This window comes from Brassica napus, chromosome A8, assembly GCF_020379485.1.
Source record: "Brassica napus cultivar Da-Ae chromosome A8, Da-Ae, whole genome shotgun sequence".
NCBI classification, from domain to species: Eukaryota; Viridiplantae; Streptophyta; class Magnoliopsida; order Brassicales; family Brassicaceae; genus Brassica; species Brassica napus.
The window spans coordinates 12,662,191-12,684,611 of NC_063441.1; the positions used below are offsets into that span (position 1 = coordinate 12,662,191).

Here is a 22,421-nt window from a genome sequence, read left to right on the forward strand (position 1 = left end):
GGAGGCTAAACCAGGTACACGCAATAGTGACTATCTTTTATGAACATGACATGATGCGAAAGATTAATATTGAATTGTAGACACGCCAGTCTTATAGGCGCTATGTTAAAGACTGGTTCCATAAATATCTTCACATTCCTGCATTGTTTTTGTTTGTAAGATTGGACTCATGATCACCGCCTGCAAACTTGTTTATTTTTCGCAATAACTAGTTGCAGTTAAAAAAGAAGAAGTTAGTTTGAAACAGCTAAAACTTTCAACAATATAAGTGACAATGAAAGGAATAATAACCTGCAACCGATTGGTTAATCACATATCTCAGCTATTTGTAAACAAACATATGCCTAATCGAAATGAATCCAACATTAGACCGGAAGCCTTCAAGCAAACCAGCAATTAATTCAGTCGGTTTAGTCAGCTTGGTAAGGAAAATTGACTTGTGGCGGTTTGGTACGGTTCGTGAGCTTTTCCAAGCACGGAGTGGTTTAAAACGCAGTTCGGTTTAGTTCGGTTATCAGATCCAATTTGGTTAAATCAGTTACATCGTTCGAATCTACACGATTCTCCGATCGCATCTTCTTCACCAGATCGAAGCTCAAGCGAAGCGAGAAAACTCTGAGAATCATTCCTCAATGGCGGAAGATCTGGTTCTGGACACGGCGATCAGAGACTGGGTCCTGATCCCTCTCTCCGTCGTGATGGTTCTAATCGGCGTTCTCCGCTACTTCGTCTCCAAGCTCATGCGTTCGTCTCCAACTCCCGACGCGAAGATCGTCAAAGAAGGGTGAGTCATCAAATCAAATCCCCTATCTAGAAACAGATCTGGTTATCAGAATCAGCTGATTGAGTTTTGGGTCTATCCAGGCAAGTTGTAATCAGGGCTCGGAATCTGAAGGCCGGCGCCAATTTCATCCCGCCCAAGTCCTTCCGAGCTCGGAGATTCTACTTCAGCAACGAGGTATGATTGTGAAGTAGCCTCGAGGAATGACCAATCATATGAACTATGCTTGTGTCGAATCAGCTCTAACTTATCTCCTTAGATTACTGTCTTTACTAGTTATTGTTGATTTCCAGCTTGGACAATGGAAGCTTTAAGCTTTTATATTCATTTTATTTTGTCTCCTTGTTATGCTTGAGACAAGGTTGGGTTTTGGTTGCTGCAGGAAAATGGATTGCTACATGTGCCCAAGGACCAAGCTCAAAACCCACAAGCTCAAATGTTTTCTGATCCTAACATGGCCATGGATATGATGAAGAAAAATCTTTCTATGATTATACCGCAGGTATAGTAAAGTTTTTGATTTTATCAATCTTGCTGTTATCGGTATATTAGGAAACTGATGAACTCTACTGTGTGCCAGACGCTCACTTTCGCTTGGGTCAACTTCTTCTTCTCTGGGTTTGTTGCAGGTTTGTTTCCCTTTGTAGTTATTGTGTTAGGTTTTCTAGTATCTGAAACTTCCTAATCTTATCTTGCAGCCAAAATACCGTTTCCACTGACTCAGAGGTTCAGGTCTATGCTACAGAACGGGATAGACTTGAGCACTGTTGATGTTAGCTACGTGAGCAGCCGTTCATGGTACGTATCTAGTTACAAAGAGGATGGCATATGTCAGCTTATACGGGCTCTGTTAATATTCTCTTGTTTCATGAGCTGTTGTTCTTCCATGTCCTAGGTACTTCTTGAACTTGTTCGGATTAAGAGGCTTATTTAGTCTCATTCTTGGAGATGAAAATGGTTAGTGTTCACGTACACTTCTTTTTGACACCATTTCTCCTCCCAAAACTCTTTACTCATTGCAAGTTATCTCTTTCTTATGCAGCTATTGATGATACACAACGAATGATGCAAATGGGTGGATTTGGTTTTGATGCATCAAAGGTATATATCTATCACCCTCTAGACTTTCTTGAATCATCGAACATTGTTTCATTCTTGCACTGGTCCAAGTCCTGATTATTGTATTTGCAAAATTGGCTACAGAGCTTGGGCGCGGAGAAGGATGGTCTCGACATTATTCAACATGAATGGGCTTTACCCGGATTCGAGCACCGCGCAGAGTCCGTTTTAAGAAAACTCGTGCAGTAGAGACGACACTTGTACCCTGATTTTGTATGATTTGTTTTTTTTTTGGTTTAAATCTGTAGTATTATTGCAAGCATTACTTTGTTTCAGCTGATCTGGTTATGTCTGGTGCTTGCGATCTGATGCATATTATCGATTAAAACTTCTGAGAGTTTGTTAGTCCAATAAGATATGCTCTGCTCCCATTTTAAATGGATCACTAGAAGATTGTGTAAGTTAGCTTGAACATATGGAGGAATTTTGATCAAGTATCAAATAGTATTCGGCAACAACAACTACTCGTCCCATGTTTTGATGCCACTGCTAAAACGTGTACTCCGACCAAAACAATAACGAGCCTAACGTGTGAGAGAAGATAAAGATCTAGAGAAGAGAGGGATGGAGAAGATTAAGAAAAAAAACATAACAGTATGTGTTCAATGCTCAATTTGTAGCAAAACAAAACTATTATAAAGTTAAAATACAAACAAGCCTAAAAGGAACAAAATGTCACAGAGTTGAAATCCAAAATATAATCTCAAGTAAATAATACATGGAAAGCCTTTTGAATACAGTTACAAAAACTTCATATTCTCCACATAGTCTACAAAGGTGTTGATAAATGTAGGATGCTCAAGCTCTTCCAGTCCCTGAATATTGACTCTTTTAATAGTGTTCTTCTCAATATTGTAGAACCAAACGGAAGAGTTCCATGAGTAGACAATTTCACCTGTACTAGTCATTCCAACAAACAAACTACGCGAAACTATGTGGTACCCCAAAGGAGACAAAGACAATACATAGCTATGCTTGGACCATTTATGATTTCCAGCATCTTCTAGTACCCACAACACAAGGTTTTGTTCGACCCGACAGTGTAAACCTAGTTTATCTTTGTAGTTGAACAAAGTTGACTTTGTCAGCCATCAAACCTGTGTTTCTGTATGACTTTATATGCAAGAAACCTAAACAGCTTTAGGACCAAGACATACTAGATGACAAGTGCGATCCTTTATCCAAATTCATCGAATCTTTTATCAATAAAAAATTAGTTTAATGTTTCATAATTTCTAAAAAAACTTGTGCTGTATTTTATATCCACTAGATTTTAATATTAATAATTTTTATTAGTTTATAATAACTTTTAAACTCAAATATGATTGAATCTATATAATTTTCTTATTTAAAATATGATTTCTTGTTTTATTCTTTATGTTTATTTATAATTATAACCTCTTCGTAGCTTTTTCTTTATATGTAACTATAAATATATTAATTATGTCTATAAATATATTTTTATTTTTATGAAAATACTATTTTTAGTAATATTTATTAGATACACTGTTATACATATTTTATCATACCTTTTACATATATTTTATTTGAATAACAAGAATAATTAACATATATACATAATTTTTAACTTTGATTTGTACTAAAAAAAGTTGTATAATTAATGTGTGATTGTTATATGAGTACTACATTAGCATATCCCTAAAAAAGTTTTTGTCAAAAATATAACACACAAATGTTTAAATGATAAAAATAAATTTAAATAAAAAGGTAAAAATACTTATACTTTTATAGTTAACTAATCACAGATTTATGATTTAGATTTGAGTGGTTTTTTTTTTGGGAGGGGGATGGGCGCTAAGAAGGATGGTCTCGACATTATTCAACATGAATGGGCATTAATAAACTCATGCATTAATAGAGACGACATTTGTACAATTGTACCCTGATTTTGATTTTGTTACAAGCTAAAGTCTCAAGTATATGGCAAGCCTTTTGGTTACATAAACTTCATATTCTCCACATAGTCTACAAAAGTCTTCAAGCCCTTCCAGTCCCTGAATATTAACTCTTTTAAAAGTTTTCCTCTCTATATTGTAGAAGAAAACGCAAGTGCCCAACGAGTAGACAACTTCACCAGTACGAGTCATTCCAACAAACTTGGTAAACTCGAGTATCTTCTCCTCCAAAGGAGACAATACATAGCTATGCTTGGACCATTTATGATTTCCAGCATCTTCTACAACCCACAACACAAGGTTTTGTCCAACCCGACGAACTAGACGAAAGATAAGGCTTTGGTAACATGTTTTCATCTTTGTAAATAAAGCTTACCTTTTCTGACCTAACATCAAAGCTAACTATTACAAAAGACCCTTTGAACCACCTCTTGAAATACAAAACACCATTTATGCATATATCACCATCTAGTCTACTATTCTCCCTAAGGTTGAAGTTGGGTATCGATCCTTCTCCAAAAACGTTTCCCATACTCCAATGTCAAAATCCAATTAGTATTGGGTCTAGAGTAGTTCATACTCAAATGCAACACTTTGAACTGTTTGCCGATAGGATCATAGCCTAAGTATATTTCCTTAGCATAATCTTCTTCTTTTCTAAGAATTTTAGGAAAGGTTAGGACTTTTCCTTTGGCAAGGTTACAAATCAGCGGCCATTGTCTACTACCACATCCCTGAAGCAAGACCAATCCACATACTGGTTTAGACATATAAGTTGAACGATACTTGGGAACGATCGTACAACGGTAAGGGGTGGCTACAAGAGAAGAGTTCTCGCTTGGATTATGAGGCTGAGGTGAAGAGTAGAAGAACAACTTGTGCTTATCTTTTATCGTGAAAAGTAGACGTGGACGAGTCAAAGAAGTAGTCAAAAACAACTCAGTGAAATCATGACTACGCGAAGTATGGATGCCAAGAATTTCGATACGCAAAGGAACCTATCAATAGACTTTAAGGGGACTCGAGAGAATATCTCGATATGTAGATCAACTGGGATTGGGTCTGAGAGTTCTCTTACCGAGTTTGATGTTTGTGTTTCATGTCTGGGTATGCCTAATGTTATACACTTCAAGAACTGCTCCAAACTTTCCATGGCAGATTTTATAAACCCTAGATGGGATCGCTTCAAAGCTTTAAGATGAAACAAACCCTAAACGTGCCTCTAGACTTCGGCTTCCTTCTTTTCCTCAATTGTGACGTTATATCCAAGAAACACTAAACAAGCTTAGGCCCAAGACATACTAGGTGACAAATATCGTAAATGGGCTCGATGAAGGCTGATACATACTAGATGACATGTTAACGTGTGCCTCCATTTGAATGTTGTGAAGCTGTTTCTTTTTTCTTCAGGGTTTATAATTATTGGAGAGAAATACCGCATCAGAAATATGAAAAGAAAATTTCACTAATTACCGATTGGTTTTAAGTTGGAAGCCCATAAAACTTATCATAGTATTAGAGCGGGCCCAATACCCTGACCCATTAATCCGACCCGGACATTGGCCCGATCATCCTATTTGCTGATGGTCCATAGAAGGTTCAGTTCCACCGAGATCGCTAGAAAATAAAGCATGATTTCAGAGGGGGTCACTACAAGAAAACAAGTAGATCCCGACCGCAGAATCGGTAGGGAAACAGTCGCAAATAACGTATTACGACTGAATAGCGACTAAACGTTATGGTCGTCAATCGTCGTGTCGGTAATTACAGCGGTCGGGAATCGGTCGCTAAATGACGACTGCTGTACGACTAAATTACAACTAATTAAATCCGTCGGTAAATAGTCGGGCAGCAGTCATACTATATTACGACGACACTCCGACTATTTCACGTCTAATCTACAACTACTTTCTTGGCAAGTATTTCGTTTAAATGCAATAGTTAATCAGTCGGATATTCGAAGTCGTTAATCAATCGGGTTCATGTAGTCGTTAATCAGTCAGTTGTGTGCAGTCGTAAGTCAGTCGGTACTCGCAGTCGTAAATTAGTCAGTATATTTGTGACTGATTAGCGACTACAGTTATTTTATGAGTCGCTATTTAGTCGTAAAATATTTCTATTTTGATCACTATTTTACGACTGTATTCAGACTTCTTTTTTGTTTTTTTAATTGGTAATTTTATTATTTGTGCTTTCTTGTTTGTGATGCTATTATATAATAAAACAATATTTATTAAACAAATTGTGAAATAGAAAATACTAATTAATTTTAACCTGAAAATGTTAACCACCGAGAGTTTACAAAAAATGTAAACCACCGAGTTTACAAAAAATGTTACCAACCACCGAGAGTTTACAGAAAATATTGACAAACAACTAAACAAAAGTCAAGTTTCATGTCCAAGAGATATAAACAAGAAAGCATGATCAGGTGGTGGAATTAGTAGATACGAACTGATCAAATCTATGATCAGTTGCAGACAGAAACTTCTTCACTACACCAAACTCATTGATCTGCTTTGCTTGCTCTGCAATAGTAACACCCTGCTCTGCAATAGTAGCACCCTGCTCAGCAATAGTAGTAGCCTGGGCTGCATTAGAAGCCGCCTGCTCTTCTATTTTGCGGTGAGCTTCTTCAAGCTGCTTATTCATGTCAAGGAATGCAGAAGAAGAGACCTCACTGTACTTCCGTTTACCATTGACGAGAGTTTGCTGGAGGCTTCCAATGCCATAGTAATGTCCTCTTTCATCTGTGAAAGTAGACTACAACAAAAAAATAAATTTGTTACTATAAACCAGAAGAAAAGAGTATGAAGTATAAAGATAATTTTTTTTTTGAAAGAAACAGCTTACCAAAAGGAATATCTCGGTATCCTCCTCTATGGAGAGCTGTCGATCATTGGAAGCACCATCTGAACTCTGTGAGTTTTCAGCCTCAAGGGCAGTCAACTTGGCTTCTTTGTTCTTCTTATATATCTCTGCAACCTGCTCGGCTTTCAAATCAACATAGGTCCCATCCTTTTTTGTATGTGTCTTGATGTAAACTTCACCAAGAGAAACTGGTCTGCCCAATTCCTCAACCTGAAATGGTTTTAAAAAAAAAAGCAAAGGTTAATGATACAGATTGTTTAACTTTTATGAAAGGAGCAAAAACAGCTTACCATTTCATATTCGATTTGTTGGAAAGACTTCTGGCCAGTGTTGTGCTTGTGTGGACCAAGTCCGTTCCGTTCAGACAAACGAGCCACTGATGCAGTTTCACTTTTTTTTTCCGCTGCAGGAGTGTCCCAATACGCTGTCATTTCTTCCCACAGAGTATCATGGATCCAGTTTGGTTGCTTTCGACTCCTCCTACAAATGCTAACCATGTCTTTCATACGTAGCTGACATATGCTCTCAAATTTTTCCTGGACAAGACCAGTGTGTATTTGACTCCAAGTGTGAGTTTTCTACAAAAAAAAAAACACAGAGAAAGTTGATGTTAAAAGTCAAATTAAACAAAAGTTGAGAGTTAATATAGAAGATAAAAGACTTAACTGCAAATTCTATAAATATTGTCTCTTGTTTGTCCCGAGGCACAACAGTCCAACTGTAATAAGCAGCATCAAACTTTTTTCTGAAAGTCTTTGAGATCCTCCGGGTCAGTTTCCCTTTGTCACGACCAAACCTCAAAACACAGAAACAAAATAATGAATATATTAGATCGGAACAGAAGTAATAAACCATGTACTAAGCCAACCAAAGCAAGCCAAATTTAAAGACAAAGTGAGCTTACATCAGACACTCCAAACATTCAAGTGAACTGAAAAAGGTGTGAGCTAAACAAGCCTCGTATAGAATTCAACCAGCGAGCTAAAAAAACTGTGAGCTAAGAAAGAAGTTAACCCTCAAATAAAAAACCTCAGTGAGCTATAAAACATTCACAAGTTAAATATTCTCCTGTTTGCAAAGCCTCAAGTAAATTAAGTAGCATAAAAAACAATCAAATATATTATTCAACCAACAATTTCACTAGTGAGAATGTCAAGTCAATTTTTTTTTAAAAAATATATAATGCTCAAAAGTCAGAATCATACCATGTTGTTCCAGGCTCAAAGTTTGGGGAAAGGATGGGTATGTCGCGGCCCCGATTTGGCTGGGAAATCAGTTCGTTGATTTGACGCAAGAACCCATCCGAGAGAGTTGGGTTCACAGCTTCTGGACGTTCTGTACTCGCAGAGTCTTGAGCCTCAGAACTGCTCGGACCATTTCGCGCCGCTGACGTTTCAGACCGTCGAGGTTGTGGAGGTGGAGGTGGAGATGGTTGAGGAAGATGCGCAGAAGCAGCTTCAGTTCGGGCATGTGAGTCTTGGAAGAGTTGCCTCGGAGGTGGGTAGTCACTCACGCCTGGTGGAGATCGGCGGTTGGGGACAGGAGGAGCTGTCGTCCTAGGGAAGAACTGGTACTGCGAGGGAAGGGGAGATTGTTGGGATTGTTTCTGCTTCTTTCTCGATCCCATCGTTTCAGAAAGGGATGAGAGATTAGGGTTCTTTCGGGTTAAAAGATAGATGAGGGTTTCTGGATTTCGCTTTTGATTTCGACAGAATGAGAGATTTGGATAGAAGGTTATAGATTTTCGAGAGAGAGTGAGAGATTTAGGACTAGGGTTCTTTGTGTTCTGTCGGCATCGAGAGAGAACGAGAGAATGATGTATATTAGTGTTTTTTTTTGTTTAAAAATGACGTATATTAGTGTTATTAGGTGTTTGTCTTTATTTTGGTTTTGGGTATAATTGGGCTTAGCGGGATGGTAAATTTGGTTAGGCGGGATTGTGGAATTGGGTTAGGCGGGATTTAGAAAATTAGTTTGTTTTGGGTTTACTTCTTTTTTTGGTTTCACTTTTGTTTTGGTTTTGCTTTTTTTTAATCACTTAACAATATCAAAACACGTTATTAAAAAGCACCTAACATAACATTATTATCACATTATGGGAAAAAAATAACATAAGTTTAGGGATATGACTTACAATTTATTGTAAAATATTTTAGTATGATGTTTTTCCATCTTCACCATCATCATCATCATCAGAAGAAGATTTATTACATTGGAATTCATCTTCGGGTTCTTCATCTTCGACATCAATATCGAGATTTATCGGTTCTCTTCGAACATGCGACAAATGGTCGACTGCTAGATCTTCAATTGTAGTCATCAATACAGCATCATCATTGTCTTGTTGTAACAGTGTCGGTTCTTTGTCTTCGTATTCTCCTGAAATAATTCCCCTCGGATTCACTTTTAAGACATTGTACCACAACTGTTTTGGTTTTTTTACATACGGATACGGGATGTAACAAACTTGATGTGCTTGAGATGCTGTTATCAAATAATAAAAAGTTAATAATATATTTATGGACATTAATTAATATGTATAAATAATACATACCTAGAATAAATGGTTCGTATTTATAGTATTTCCTCGATGAAAGAATGTCTACGATGCCACCGTTGCTCCGCCGAGTGCCTCTGCCAATTTTAGGGTCATACCATTTACACTTGAAAAGTGTGATTTTCAAATCCACCGCCCCCTCATACTCAATTTGAATGATATCAGTTAAGATTCCGTAGTAATCAGCTTCATCTGATGCATTTGTATAACTCTCTCCTTTAACACATATCCCATAGTTACAAGTCTTTCGTCCCTCACCATGTTTCTGCGTATGAAATAAGAAACCTCTGCTGAAGTAGATGGGCCAGCTTTTGGCCTTATTCACAGGTCCACTCGCGACATCTTTGACCCACACAGGAAACTTATGTGTATTACTCCAGTAACTAACCTGCATATATATAAAATATCAATATATATAACTATAGACACAATAATTCTACTAATATTATTGCTGAAACATACATAATTTTTCACCCATGTATGATATTCGTCAGCTCTCTTTGTGGAGAGTTCTTTCTCGGAGAGGTCTAGATATTTTGTAGATAGATAATCTTCAAACATCCTATATGAGTTCACCACCACAAATTAGTATAGTTAATTATTGTGATATATTGTAATATAAGAGGATAATTACCAAATAATACCTCTCAAATGGCTGAAAATAATCACAATTTCGCAATACATATGAATGTGCGCAATTATAGTCTTTCTCGGAAAGCCATATTTCTTGCATTTCCCCACTTGGACGACCAGCATGCGTAAATATATCAGGTACTCCGGAGACATGATACACAGGAACTTCACCTTCATCGAATCTTGTTAACCTGCACAAATTAACGATCCACATTACATAAGAATATGAGTAGACAATAAAAAAAAAGTGAATCGATCTCTAGAATAATGAAATTGTTTACCTTGATTTTGTTTGTATATGATCAGCAAAGTAGTGCTCAGTAAAGTAAGCTATCTCCTCATTGATATATGATTCAACAATCGATCCAGCAGCAAATCTTTTGTTCTTTGCTTTTGCTTTCAACTTTTTGAAATTCCTTTCAAAGACATACATCCACCTATAATTGACAGGTCCTCCTAGTTCAGCTTCGTATGGGAGGTGTACAGGGAGATGCTGCATTACATCAAAAAATGATGGTGGAAAGATCTTCTCTAAATTGCAGATGATCAAAACAATGTTTTGCTTTAGAATTTGGAGACGATCTTTCTGCAAAGTTCTCGAGCAAAGGTCACGGAAAAATAATCCAACACCTACAAAATTTAAAATATTATTGATAGTTATAGATTAAGTTGTATCATTTAATATAAAATCAAAACAAAAAATTAGAACCTGATAACGCACGATGGACGTTTTTGTCAAGGAGCTCTGAAAAGATAAATGGAAGTAGCCGCTCCATAAAAACATGGCAGTCATGACTCTTCATGCCAGAGAACTTGTTGTTTTCTATATCAACACAATTAGCTAAGTCTGAAGCATAACCGTCGGGAAATTTAACTTCACGTTTCACACATTCCAATAAACTTTTTTTCCCGGCTTCGTCTAATGTGTAGGGAGGAAATGGAGCTTGACCATCATCATCAACATGTAAGTGTGGACGATCACAAAACTTTGATATATCCAATCGTGACTGGATTGTGTCTTTCGATTTACCCTTCACATTCATAAGAGTATTCATGATGTTGTCAAAGAAATTCTTCTCAATATGCATCACATCAAGATTATGTCGAAGAATTAGATCCTTCCAGTATGGCAACTCCCAAAATATGCTTTCCTTGTGCCAATTATGGGTCTTTCCATATCCAAGCTTCTTCTTTTCATGACCGTTTCCACCGCAAGAAGACGTTTTTGGTGGTTCAACACCTTTTAGTTCAGAATAAACTTGCTCACCAGTTAAAGAATCAGGTGGAACTTCATTTAAGGCGTGTTTTCCCTTCAAGAAATCCTTTTTATTCTTCCTTAGTGGATGATTACAAGGAAGAAATCTTCTGTGACAATCAAACCAACACGTCTTCCTTCCATTAGGCAGATAAAAAGCCTTTGTATCTTCCATGCAAATTGGACATGCCAATTTACCATGGGTCGTCCATCCGGAAAGCATGCCGTACGCCGGAAAGTCGCTTATCGTCCACAGAAGCACGGCTTTTAGGTTAAAATTTTGATTCAAGGACACATCGTATGCTTCAACTCCAGTTGACCACAATTCTTTTAGCTCCGCAATTAAAGGTTTGAGGAAGATATCAAGACTAGCTCGCGGATGCTTTGGCCCAGAATTTAGAATTGTAAGAAACAAGTACTCCGTTTTCATGCACATACCCGGGGGCAGATTGTACGGAGTCAAGATCACAGGCCACAGCGAATGATTATGAGACATCCCAAATGGATTGAATCCATCTGTACATAATCCAAGATAAACGTTACGCGGTTCTTCGGCAAACTGGGGATGTATTCCTTGGAAGTTTTTCCACTCGGCCGCATCAGATGGATGACACATTTTTCCGTCTTTTGCTTGGTGTTCAGCATGCCACCTCATTGCCGCTGCAGTCTTCTTGCTCTGATACATTCTCTTCAACCTATCAGCTATAGGTAGATACCACATACGGCTATATGGTACTTTCGTTCTACGTCGTTTGTCCCTCGGCTTCCATCTTTCTGCACCACAAAACTGGCATGTATCCCACCTTTCATCTTCTTCCCAAAATATCATACAATTGTTGATACAAACATCAATTGTATAATATGGGAGCCCTAAATTGCGCATCAACTTTTCTGTCTCATAGTTTGAGTCGGTTGCCATGTTTCCATCTGGTAAATAGTCATTCAGCATTTGGCACACCGAATCCACACATTTTTCACTCATATTATAATCTGCCTTAGTTTGCAAAACTCGAGCAGCTAAGGATAACTGCGAGTGACCTTCATGACAACCATCATACAAAGGATTTTTTGCTCCTTCTAGCAAATCATAAAACTTTTTTGAATGGTTGCATGCATCGTCTACTACATTCTGGTAACTACCATCCGGGTAACTACTACCCTGGTGATAATTGTCAGAACTCACATTATCACGAAAAGCATCATTTACCATATCAACATATATATCTTCAGTACCAACTTCTTCATTACCACTAAAATGTGTCGGATCAACATGACTTGTTCCTAATGCCATATCAATTTCTTCTCCATGATTATACCAAACATAATAATCTTGCATGAATCCTCTACTATATATATGTTTCCAAATTTTTGACCCCGGAAGAAATTTATCGTTCTTGCAAACACTACATGGACAGAAAAATTTACCCCCATTGCTTTGTGCGAGAGGTTGACTATTGGCGAATGTCATGAATTGATCCACCCCTGCTACGAACTCTTCCGAGAAATTTCCCGTCCGTTCATCGATCCTCTTGTACATCCAATCTCGAAAATTAACATTGTTGTTATTTCCCGACATTGTAACACTTCAAACAATCTTTTTTTTCTTTTGTCTTTCACGATTTTGTTTTTTTAAAATTTGTTTCTACGGTTTCTGAGCAGAAATGTGGGGAGACATCGTCTATATTATATTGCGAATTGTCTGACTTATTAGCGACTAAAGACTGACTGCCAGTAAAATATTAGGTACAACAACCAAAAATGTAAAAAACGTGATGTGTACCAGTTTTAGCCGACTGATTAGCGACTAACTGATGACCACATACAGCAGTCGTTAATCAGTCGCTATTTACCGACTATAATGCGACTGAATGTTTCCGACACGGTATTAGTCGCTAACCAGTCGTTATTTAGCGACTAAACTACGATTATTTGTTGTAGTCGTTAATTTGAGGCTGATGGGCGACCGTTTTTCTGCGTCGCCAATTAGTCGCGTAACAGTCGCCAAAGAGTCGTTATATTTTGCGACTACATCTGCGGTCGCAAACCGTGGTCGGAAATCACATGTTTTCTTGTAGTGGGTATGATAGATTCTGCGAGATTAATGGTTATATGCACCATTATCTCAAGAGAGGGTATTGAAGAGAAAATCCCACATCGAATATGAAAGAGACTTGAGTAACATATAAGGGACTTGGACCAATCCACTAATTGCCAATTGGTTTTAAGTTGGAAGCCGAGGAAACATATCAATAATCTGGGATAGGGGTGGGCACTTTACCCGATATCCGAAGCCGCACCCGAACCCGATCCGAAAAATCCGAACCGAAATCCGATCCGAAGTAGCAAAATATCCGAACGGATATTGAATTAGGAGAGATTAGATATCCGAACCCGAACGGGTAATATCCGAAACTGAATGGATATCCGAAAATAACCGAACATATATATAATTAACCATATATTTCTAGTTTACATCTCTCATTTTATATAAAATATTTATATTGATAATACACATACTTTAAGTTTATATGATATACATAGAATTACAGAGAAAATGATTTGCTACTCACTTAAAATGCATATCAAACTTTTTTATTTCAAGAATTAACAAAAAGTTACATCCAAAATTTAAAAACAATAACGAAATTAATGTCTTTTTTAGTTTCAAAATATTATGTCCAAATCTATTAACCATTAAATCTATTAAAAATAAAAATTAGTTAAGTGAAAGTTATATTTTTAAATACAAGAAATTTGACAAACGAAAATTTTAATTTTTTTTTTTTTCAAAATCTAAATATCCGAACTCGATCCAAAATAACCGAACCCGAACTAAAAATGCCCGAACCCGATCCGAAGTACAGAAATACCCGAACGAGTTTTATACCTCAATACCGAAATACCCAAAAATCTAAAATATCCCATCCGAACCCGAACGGATACCCGAACGCCAACCCCTAATCTGAAACGGTAAAGATATAAATTAAAAACACTCTCCATCAAGTATCTTATTTCTTGTGTTATTGTTTTTTTTTTCTTTTGGATAATTAATATGAATTTAAATCTGTATGTTTATTATTTGCAAAAGGATCAAAACCGTTTGCTTCGTAGTTTGTGTGCTGTTGAAATAAGCTATACTCAGAAGCAAAATTGCTGTAATATTTTACCAAAAAAAAAATTGCTGTAATAAGAAATATATTGCTACATGTGCCCAATGACCAAGCTCAAAAACCTGAAGCCCAGAAATATATTGTTCTACAAAATTCATCAAAAATGTAGTTATATTGTAAAATGCCCTTTTAGAAAATCAACATTGTAGTTAAATAGAACTTTGACAAAACACTATTATTTATACAGTTAACTCTTGATATATGTTGATCCACATGGCTTGGATACTGAAAGAGGGTTGTGGGACTAAATGCCCCTGCCAACTGCAGTGTCTGTATATACAACAATTGTTCCGATCGGAAAACAAAAAACTTACAGCAGAATTGAAAACTTATTTCGATAGAGACGTTCATCATTTTTCTGAAGCAGAATTGGGGTCCGCACTATAATAATGTCTTTATGAACAAGTGGTCATGAACAAGTTGAATATTACGTTTGTCTTTAATCTTAATATAGGATCTTCAGAAAGAAGAGAGCATAAGCATCTGCAGAACTACTTTCCTCAACGGGTTTGTTTACATTGACATAAAGAATTAACTTTCAACGCCCAATATCTCAAACCACTATGCATTTATTAAAGAATTAACTTTCATTTTACTTTAAAGATAAATCCAATTACAAGATGACAAATGGTTTAAAATGTTTTAGATGGGTTTTCTTTTTTGAGGAACTATGTTTAATTAGATGGTTTCTTACGAACCCTCATTTGAAAAGCTGCTGCCCTTTCTTTCCTTTTTACTAGTATTTATTTTTATCATATTATTAAAAATATTTTGATAAGAATTGTACCGTTTGAAATGATCTTAGACATCTATGGAAAGATCAGCACATGCCGAATTAATTGTTTTCTGCAAGGTTTAAAAAAAAGGGTATTATCTATAAGATGAAAAAAGAACCATAGACAAATTTTGGCAATGGGTTCTTCACTACCAGCCAACAGGTAAATAAATATTCTTTCTGCATCCACGCAAAGAAGTCATAGCTTCATATGGAATTAAAATGTATGGTTACAGTTCGTAAGTAACTAAAAATATATTGAGCGACCTGAAATTGAGTTTTCATCTCAGTATTGTTTGTTTAGTATTTAAATATTACACGTAAAGGTAAATAGCTTTTTTGTTGGTCATCGTAATAATTTTTGTATGATATAACACGCTATTCATAACTTTATCAAAAGTAGAAAATATATAATTAGATAGAACTGATGACATTAATTAAGATGGTTAGGGGTGTTCAATCCGGATATCGGTTCGGTTTCGGTTCGGTTTTTTTCGGTTTTCGGTATTTCGGTTAGTAAAATATAACTACCATTCTAAATCCATATTTACTCCGGTTCGGTTCGGTTTATATACCGTCGGTTTTCGGTTTATTCGGTTTTATACCAAAAAACATAATTATTTAGTTTGAGATCATATAAAATGAATTTTAGAGTCATATTGTTAGCACATTCATTTCTTAAAAATATATTACATGTTCAAATAAATGAACAAAAATGTAAAAATGTTTCTACCATCAAATAAAATCATCAAATCTATAATTAAAATCAGAGCCTGAAATTTTGAAAATAAAAATATGAAACAAAACAGAAACATGAAAGAAAAGTTTTTCCACTCTTCCATATTTAGTGTTCATTAAAGTCATGATTTTTCGATTGAACATGAAACTATGTTTGTTTATAGATAAGAAAAAAGTTGTAAAAATTTTCCATTAATTATTTTCCATCAAATTTATCATCTTCATATTAATTTAGTGAATACTAAAATAAAACATAAAGATAAAAAAAAAGACTTAGAAAATAAGATGTATGAATTGCGATGTATTGTTATTTAATTATAGTTCAAGTGTTTAACAAATTATATAAGGTTATTTATTACTATAACATGATGGTAATAGTTATTAACACAAATTTAACTTATATAACAAATAGATTTTCATGTATTGTTATAAAATAGATACATATTTACATGTTTCTACTTTTAATCGGTTTTGTTCGGTTTATTCGGTTTAATCGGTTATATACCAAACCATATCCAAATCCTACGGTTTTTATAAAATTATATCCATTCGGTTTATATGGTATATACCAAAACCAAACCATATTGTCTATTTCGGTTCGGTTCGGTTCGGTACGGTTCGGTTTTACCATATTGAACAGCCCTAAAGATGGTGATTACATGCGAAACCAACAAAATTATTGTTAAAAGATTTGTATGTACACGTACATACGTGAATAGATTAGCCGTCACATTATCATAGACAATTTCAGTAGCGTGTATTTCTTATTCTTGCATGCATGTGCAAGATATACAATCAGCATTTACACTTATATTTTTGAGAAATTGTTTTTTGTTCATATGCTAATATATATGGTATATGCCATGTCTTTTACAAGAAAAATGGTTATGTCAAATACCCAAGATTCACTGTGACCGATTCGGAATGTTATTTGAATTATACCACCACTTGTCAATACAAACTTCTGATAGGGTCAAACAAATTTTAATAAACTAAATTACATCCTTACTACTATGGTCTCAGGTAATATGTATGTTAAAAAATTCGGAGAAATACTAGATAATCATGATTCTCTGTCGTAGTACACCTTTTTCACCCATTTAGCACTCTACTAAATTCAACGTACCGTAACTAGCGTAAAATGGCCCTTTATAATCTTTATGATGATGGTACAAATAAAAAAATTCAAACAAAGAAGATAATTTTATTATGTGCAGCAACTTTTTATCAATGGTTTGTTCTAGTTGAGATATTTATTTTTTCACAAGAACATAAAAATGATATATTCAAACTTCTATAATAAAATTATTATTATTTAAAAAACATAGTCACCTATTAATAGAAAAATAATTTATTTGAAACTAAACCCAAATGGATGAATTTTCTTTGTGCACAATCAAACCTAACTCCACTCGCACGATATTTTGTGCATCGTCATTATGTGAAAGAACTCTAACATAACTTACTTGCCACAATAGGGTGTTGAACTCATATTTAAAGCAGCAATCCAGTTGGTGAAAAAAATAACGTCAAACCCTAATTAAAAGAAGATCTCTCTTTCTCTCTCGATCTCGATCTCTATCTCTTCGACAATGCAATCACCTGTGACTAACGAAGACGCTATCGTAGCCGTCGCAGCTGTTGAAGGCACTGTACGCGTTAACATTTCATTGGTTAAATTAGCGTTTATATTAAGTTCTTTAATTTTTAGTAGCCAATCATGATTAGAAATTATCAAAGAATATATATATTTAACCTCTTACCCAAGATAAACCGTAATATGAACCAATACGGATCCATTGATTTATAGCCAAAACCCTAATTATTCTTCCTCGTGAAGTAGTTATTGTGACGTTTGTTGAGTAAAATAGCAACAACCAAGAGATTAAACATGTTTCCTTTTCTTTAATTGCTTATAGAATTTCTCTTAAGTTCTTTATAGTATAACTATACTGCTCCCTGAGTTTCCTAACTGAATTTCATATATTTCTTGTTATAACATTATTATATTGGCGCTCACAGAATTTCTTATGTTATATTATTACAGGCGCTTGAAAGTAAGGCAGACGTTACTGTTTCAAAGGATGGCAGTGGAAAGTTTACAACCGTGAAGGAGGCAGTGGCCTCTGCTCCGGAGAATAGCAAGACGCGGTATACTATATTAGTGAAGAGAGGCACTTACCTTGAAAACGTTATCATCGGGAAGAATAAAACGAATCTAACAATCCTAGGCGAGGGAAGTAACTTAACAACTATCACCGGTAGTTGGAACCACGTTGATGGTAAAGGAACATACGATTCGGCAACACTTGGTAACTTTCATGTTTTTTTCTAGAATATTATTGTTTTCTTTTATTTCCAAGTTAATATATGATTTTAGGAATACTAATACTCGTTTATACAATTTCAGCCGTTGACGGAGAGGGGTTTATGGCCCAGGACATATGCATCGAGAACACAGCCGGGCCAACTAAGGAGCAGGCTGTGGCTCTCAGAGTCAGTGCCGATAAGGCGGTGATATATCGTTGCCGCATCGACGCCTATCAAGACACGCTCTATGCCCACATTGAGCGACAATTTTACCGTGAGTGTTACATCACTGGAACTGTAGATTTTATCTGCGGACAAGCTACAGCTGTGTTCCAGCACTGTCGAATTGAAGCTCGGAAACCACTTAAAGGACAAAGCAACATGATAACTGCTCAACAACGCGATTCCAAGAGCAAGATTTCGTGGTTTTCTATCCAGAAATGCGAGATAAAGGCGACTCCAGATCTAGATCAGGTCAAGGGAACGGTACAGACATTCCTAGGACGTCCGTGGGGTGTATACTCAACGGTAGTAGTTATGCAGTCGCTCATAGATGACGTCATTGACCCCGCGGGTTGGGCTCCGTGGGACAACGACAAGGGACGTCTGTCTACTTTGTTCTATGGAGAATACCAAAACAGCGGCCCAGGAGCTGGTACAGTCAAGAGAATCACGTGGAAAGGATTCAAAGTAATAACAGATCCGGAAGAAGCTGAACAATTCACGGTGGGAAAACTTCTACAAGGACAGTCGTGGATTAGATCTACCGGAGTTCCTTACGATGAAGGACTTTGATTACACTAAGTTTCATATGATTTTCTTAATTAAGTAAATTTGCACTATATTTTTATGGTAACGTTATATCTTTGCATTATTTGTGTTTCCTATCCTAGTGCCGGAGTTCCTTACGATGAAGGACTTTGATTATCTTTGCATTATTTGTGTTTCCTATCCTAATTCTAGTTCTTAAACGAACGAATCTGTAAGTTATTATTAGATGAAATGAGATTGAACAGAAACTCAGCTCTCATGAAGAAGATGATACACGAGAGGATTTGGAAAATGAAATACTGTTTCTGTTAATTGTAAATGAAGAAGATACAAGCGTTTATATACATCATAAGCTATCCGGTTTATACCGGTTCTAACTAACCAAACCACAAACCAACTATACATACTCTAATAGTTATACCGGGGCAGTCTGAACGTAGTGAATTATGGACATTTAACCACATAAAACACAACATTAGGCCAAACCAAAGTCCATACCTTAACTCGAACCAAAAAAACTAAAATCTAATCTGAACCATTATACAAAAATATTCAAATGAGACTTAAGAGTTTGAGATTTGGGTGCAATCGGAACCGATGCAAAATTCGAATTAGGATATGAAAATATTCAAAATTAATTAAATTTGTTAATATTATATATATATATATATATATATTAAGATAACTTAGAAGGTTATAAAGTATTTAAATGTTTTTGTAGTTTGTTTAATTTTTATTTATTTATTTTTAGTTAGTTTAGATAGTTTAAATAGTTTTTATTTTTAATTAGATTTGTGAAAATTTATATATTTTAAATATTTTTAGTTTTAAAAAAATATATTTTTGGAAATTTTCAGACACTAGTTATAATTTGATCCAAGTTTGGAAGGAACCAAACTGAAGCCTACCCGATAATTAATAAAACCCCAATGCAACTTATGAAAACAATACCAAAAATCTGAAAATTCAAATCAACCAAACTGAATTCGACGGGGACTTAGAACGGCCATGCTTATACAACATTATCTTTAGGCCTGGACATTCGGGGTCCCAATCGGGTTTCGGTTTTATCCAATCGGGTTTCGGTTTTTCGGGTTTATCAAAATCAGCCCCATTCGGATTATATGAAAGTTCGGTTCGGGACCGGTTCGGGTTCTATCGGGTTCGGGTCGGGGTTAGTAAATCTTCAAAGAACCGACACAACCCAATATACTTTCGGGTTCGGGTCCCAATCGGTTTTTCGGTTAAAAGTACCTGAGTTTTACCTATTTTATAACCAAAACATGAGTAAAATCGGTTCTTCAGTGTTAAAATACTTGATTAGTACTTATTTTGTAACCAAAACTTAAGTAAAATCGATTCAAAAATAAGGAACATCAACCATGATCATTCAAAATCAAACGAAAAGTAAACATATTTTCTGATAAAAAGAAAACCAAATAAATAAAATCATAAAACTAAAACCAAGTTGAGAAACATTGTTTAACGAAAACAAAATCAAATCTAAATACTTAAGATTCAATGGTCATCTTCAACCATCAACTTTCATGTAATAGAACCACCAACATTCATGTAATAGAACCACCAACCTTCATGTAATAGATAAGTACTTTAGATGTTCAATATTTTTAGTGTATTTTGGATACATATTAGGAATTGAGATCATGTTTGGTACAAGATCTTTTCGAGGTTTTGAATGTTTCGGGTTCTATCGGATATCCATTTAGATTCGGGTTCGGTTCGGATAATACCCATAACCCGAAATACCACAAAACAAGATCCATTCGGTATTTACGTCGGGTTCGGATCGGTTCGGATTCATTTTTATCGGATCAGATTCGGTTCGGGTTATCGGGTTCGGTTTATTTGCCCAGCCCTAATTATCTTATTGTAAGTGAATGCCTCTAAAATAATTAAGATTTAGAGCCTAAACAGCTGTTTGATGGACTTAGCCTAGGGCCCTGGTTATTGGTAACAAAATTGTTGTGTCTCTCACTATCTCCATTATATATTTGAATAGTCCGCTGATGAACACGTTTTGTTTGAATTGGTAACATACAGTATTATAAATTTATGATTCAACATTTACTATGAAATAGACAGACAACTAGAGCTCCAACAAGAAAAAATAAATAACATTTTTGAAAGTAGTTAATAATATATCAACTAAATATTCATTTGACATGTACATACCAGTGACTGGTCGTCAAAGATCAACGTATCCACTGCTATTTGTTTCGTTCAGGTAACATGTAAAAAATAAGATTAAAGATGATTCTTTAGAGTTCAGTAAGTTCACCAGATCTATGAACGCTTGAGTTTGACCTTAACATGTATCTATTTAAATTTACACAAAATGTTTTTAAAACAGTTACAAAAAAACTTTTAAGAATACAAAAATTCTTCAACTTGAAACTTTGGACACTGATGTTCGTTCTATGTCCCAATGAAATTTAATGCTTTGAAATTTTGATATTTTGCTGCTAGTAAATCAACTAGCAATTACCGACAAAAAGAAAGGGAAACAAAATCTGGTCACATTTATATGTGAAAATATGTTTCACCCTTTATAAATATCACTTAACTTCTCAATTTATATTAATCAAAAAATGGTTGCATACATCAAAATAACATTTTCTTGGTTCTTACAATTGTTCTACTTCGTTTTGTTGTGTCATCATCATATGGAAATTTTTAGTATGATGGTTACAAAAAATGAGATCGACATCATATACACAAAAAAATGTTAATTCTTCACTTTGTTTTGAGCTTCTAAATCAATCTCTAAATTTTCAGCTTTAGATTATAACGGCCTCACTATACAATGAATTGTGCGTCCTATTCCAAATGTGTGTTATTTTATATCGTTTTACATAGGGGTGGGCATTTCGATTTAGTTTCGGGTTCGGTTTGGGTTCGGTTTGGTTTGGGTAATTTGGGTTTTATAAAACTCAAACCAATTAAAACCAAAGTAGCTTTGGTTTGGGTTCGGTTTGGGTTTAATTTGGTTCGGTTCAGTTCGGTTTGGTTTAGATTTAGTTCGGTTTACATTATTATGGTCTAGTTTGGTTCGGTGTAATTCGAGTTGGTTATAAAATATGAAAGCATCAGTTTTATACTTTTATTAAAAAATAATCAACTCATAAACGATAGAGTGAGAATATAAAAACTTATGCTACATGATTTTATATATAATAGTATTATTTGAATCGTATTTATAATTTTTTTTAAAGATATGGAAGTTATGAAAAAATGAAAAACGAAACTTTAACTAAAATTTGCAATATGTTAATACATATATATATATATATCATATATATTTTTACTATATATATATTGGATTATCGGTTTGGTTCGGTTTAAACCCAAACCAAACCAAACCGTTTGGGTTGAGTAAAACATGAACTAATTGGGTTACATAAAGAGCACGGTTTGGTTTGGTTTGGTTCGGTTTAACTTTGGTTTGGTTGGTTCGGTTCGGTTCGGTTTGGGTTTATCCAAACTACTATAAAAAGAGAAAAGGAA

General features: G+C 35.3%; 4 protein-coding genes, 1 long non-coding RNA gene and 1 pseudogene across 5 annotated transcripts; 2 read left to right on the forward strand and 4 right to left on the reverse strand.

The window, feature by feature from the left end:
* The first annotated feature begins 526 nt into the window (after positions 1-526).
* Positions 527-2,271, forward strand: LOC106360977 (ER membrane protein complex subunit 3). The gene is made up of 8 exons (XM_013800665.3): positions 527-784; positions 865-958; positions 1,164-1,283; positions 1,362-1,410; positions 1,480-1,579; positions 1,677-1,738; positions 1,824-1,882; positions 1,985-2,271. Exons 1-8 carry the CDS (start codon positions 633-635, stop codon positions 2,087-2,089), a joined length of 741 nt encoding a protein of 246 aa, XP_013656119.1. The 5' UTR covers positions 527-632; the 3' UTR covers positions 2,090-2,271.
* Positions 2,078-2,537, reverse strand: LOC125577369. The gene is made up of 2 exons (XR_007315796.1): positions 2,397-2,537; positions 2,078-2,361 (listed from the first exon to the last, which is right to left on the reverse strand). It is a non-coding gene; the product is annotated as an uncharacterized LOC125577369 (long non-coding RNA).
* A 1,019-nt stretch (positions 2,538-3,556) lies between these two features.
* LOC125577370 lies at positions 3,557-5,362 on the reverse strand (annotated as a pseudogene).
* Positions 5,363-6,066: 704 nt separating this feature from the next.
* Positions 6,067-8,540, reverse strand: LOC125577371. Its single transcript, XM_048738807.1, has 5 exons — positions 7,893-8,540; positions 7,354-7,483; positions 6,978-7,265; positions 6,670-6,897; positions 6,067-6,579 (listed from the first exon to the last, which is right to left on the reverse strand). Exons 1-5 carry the CDS (start codon positions 8,312-8,314, stop codon positions 6,244-6,246), a joined length of 1,404 nt encoding a protein of 467 aa, XP_048594764.1. The 5' UTR covers positions 8,315-8,540; the 3' UTR covers positions 6,067-6,243.
* A 207-nt stretch (positions 8,541-8,747) lies between these two features.
* On the reverse strand, positions 8,748-12,708 carry LOC125576929. The gene is made up of 9 exons (XM_048737474.1): positions 12,558-12,708; positions 12,340-12,413; positions 10,587-12,291; positions 10,159-10,507; positions 9,889-10,068; positions 9,719-9,806; positions 9,242-9,632; positions 8,866-9,066; positions 8,748-8,758 (listed from the first exon to the last, which is right to left on the reverse strand). The coding sequence occupies exons 1-9, from the start codon at positions 12,706-12,708 to the stop codon at positions 8,748-8,750; spliced, it is 3,150 nt and encodes a 1,049-aa protein (XP_048593431.1).
* A 4,155-nt stretch (positions 12,709-16,863) lies between these two features.
* On the forward strand, positions 16,864-19,058 carry LOC106358915 (probable pectinesterase 56). The gene is made up of 3 exons (XM_013798703.3): positions 16,864-17,467; positions 17,863-18,127; positions 18,226-19,058. The coding sequence occupies exons 1-3, from the start codon at positions 17,408-17,410 to the stop codon at positions 18,918-18,920; spliced, it is 1,020 nt and encodes a 339-aa protein (XP_013654157.2). The 5' UTR covers positions 16,864-17,407; the 3' UTR covers positions 18,921-19,058.
* The last annotated feature ends 3,363 nt before the right edge of the window (positions 19,059-22,421 follow it).

Coding starts and splice junctions, on each gene's coding strand:
- LOC106360977 (XM_013800665.3), top strand. CDS start 633: ATGGCGGAAGATCTGGTTCTGGACACGGCGATCAGAGACTGGGTCCTG. Junction 1,580..1,676: donor TACGTGAGCAGCCGTTCATG/GTACGTATCTAG, acceptor TCCATGTCCTAG/GTACTTCTTGAACTTGTTCG. Junction 1,739..1,823: donor CATTCTTGGAGATGAAAATG/GTTAGTGTTCAC, acceptor TTTCTTATGCAG/CTATTGATGATACACAACGA.
- LOC125577371 (XM_048738807.1), bottom strand. CDS start 8,314: ATGGGATCGAGAAAGAAGCAGAAACAATCCCAACAATCTCCCCTTCCC. Junction 7,484..7,892: donor TTTGAGCCTGGAACAACATG/GTATGATTCTGA, acceptor CTGTGTTTTGAG/GTTTGGTCGTGACAAAGGGA. Junction 6,898..6,977: donor AACAAATCGAATATGAAATG/GTAAGCTGTTTT, acceptor AAACCATTTCAG/GTTGAGGAATTGGGCAGACC.
- LOC125576929 (XM_048737474.1), bottom strand. CDS start 12,708: ATGTCGGGAAATAACAACAATGTTAATTTTCGAGATTGGATGTACAAG. Junction 10,508..10,586: donor CGTCCATCGTGCGTTATCAG/GTTCTAATTTTT, acceptor TAAATTTTGTAG/GTGTTGGATTATTTTTCCGT. Junction 9,807..9,888: donor TATTTTCAGCCATTTGAGAG/GTATTATTTGGT, acceptor GAACTCATATAG/GATGTTTGAAGATTATCTAT.
- LOC106358915 (XM_013798703.3), top strand. CDS start 17,408: ATGCAATCACCTGTGACTAACGAAGACGCTATCGTAGCCGTCGCAGCT. Junction 17,468..17,862: donor TCGCAGCTGTTGAAGGCACT/GTACGCGTTAAC, acceptor ATATTATTACAG/GCGCTTGAAAGTAAGGCAGA. Junction 18,128..18,225: donor ATACGATTCGGCAACACTTG/GTAACTTTCATG, acceptor ATACAATTTCAG/CCGTTGACGGAGAGGGGTTT.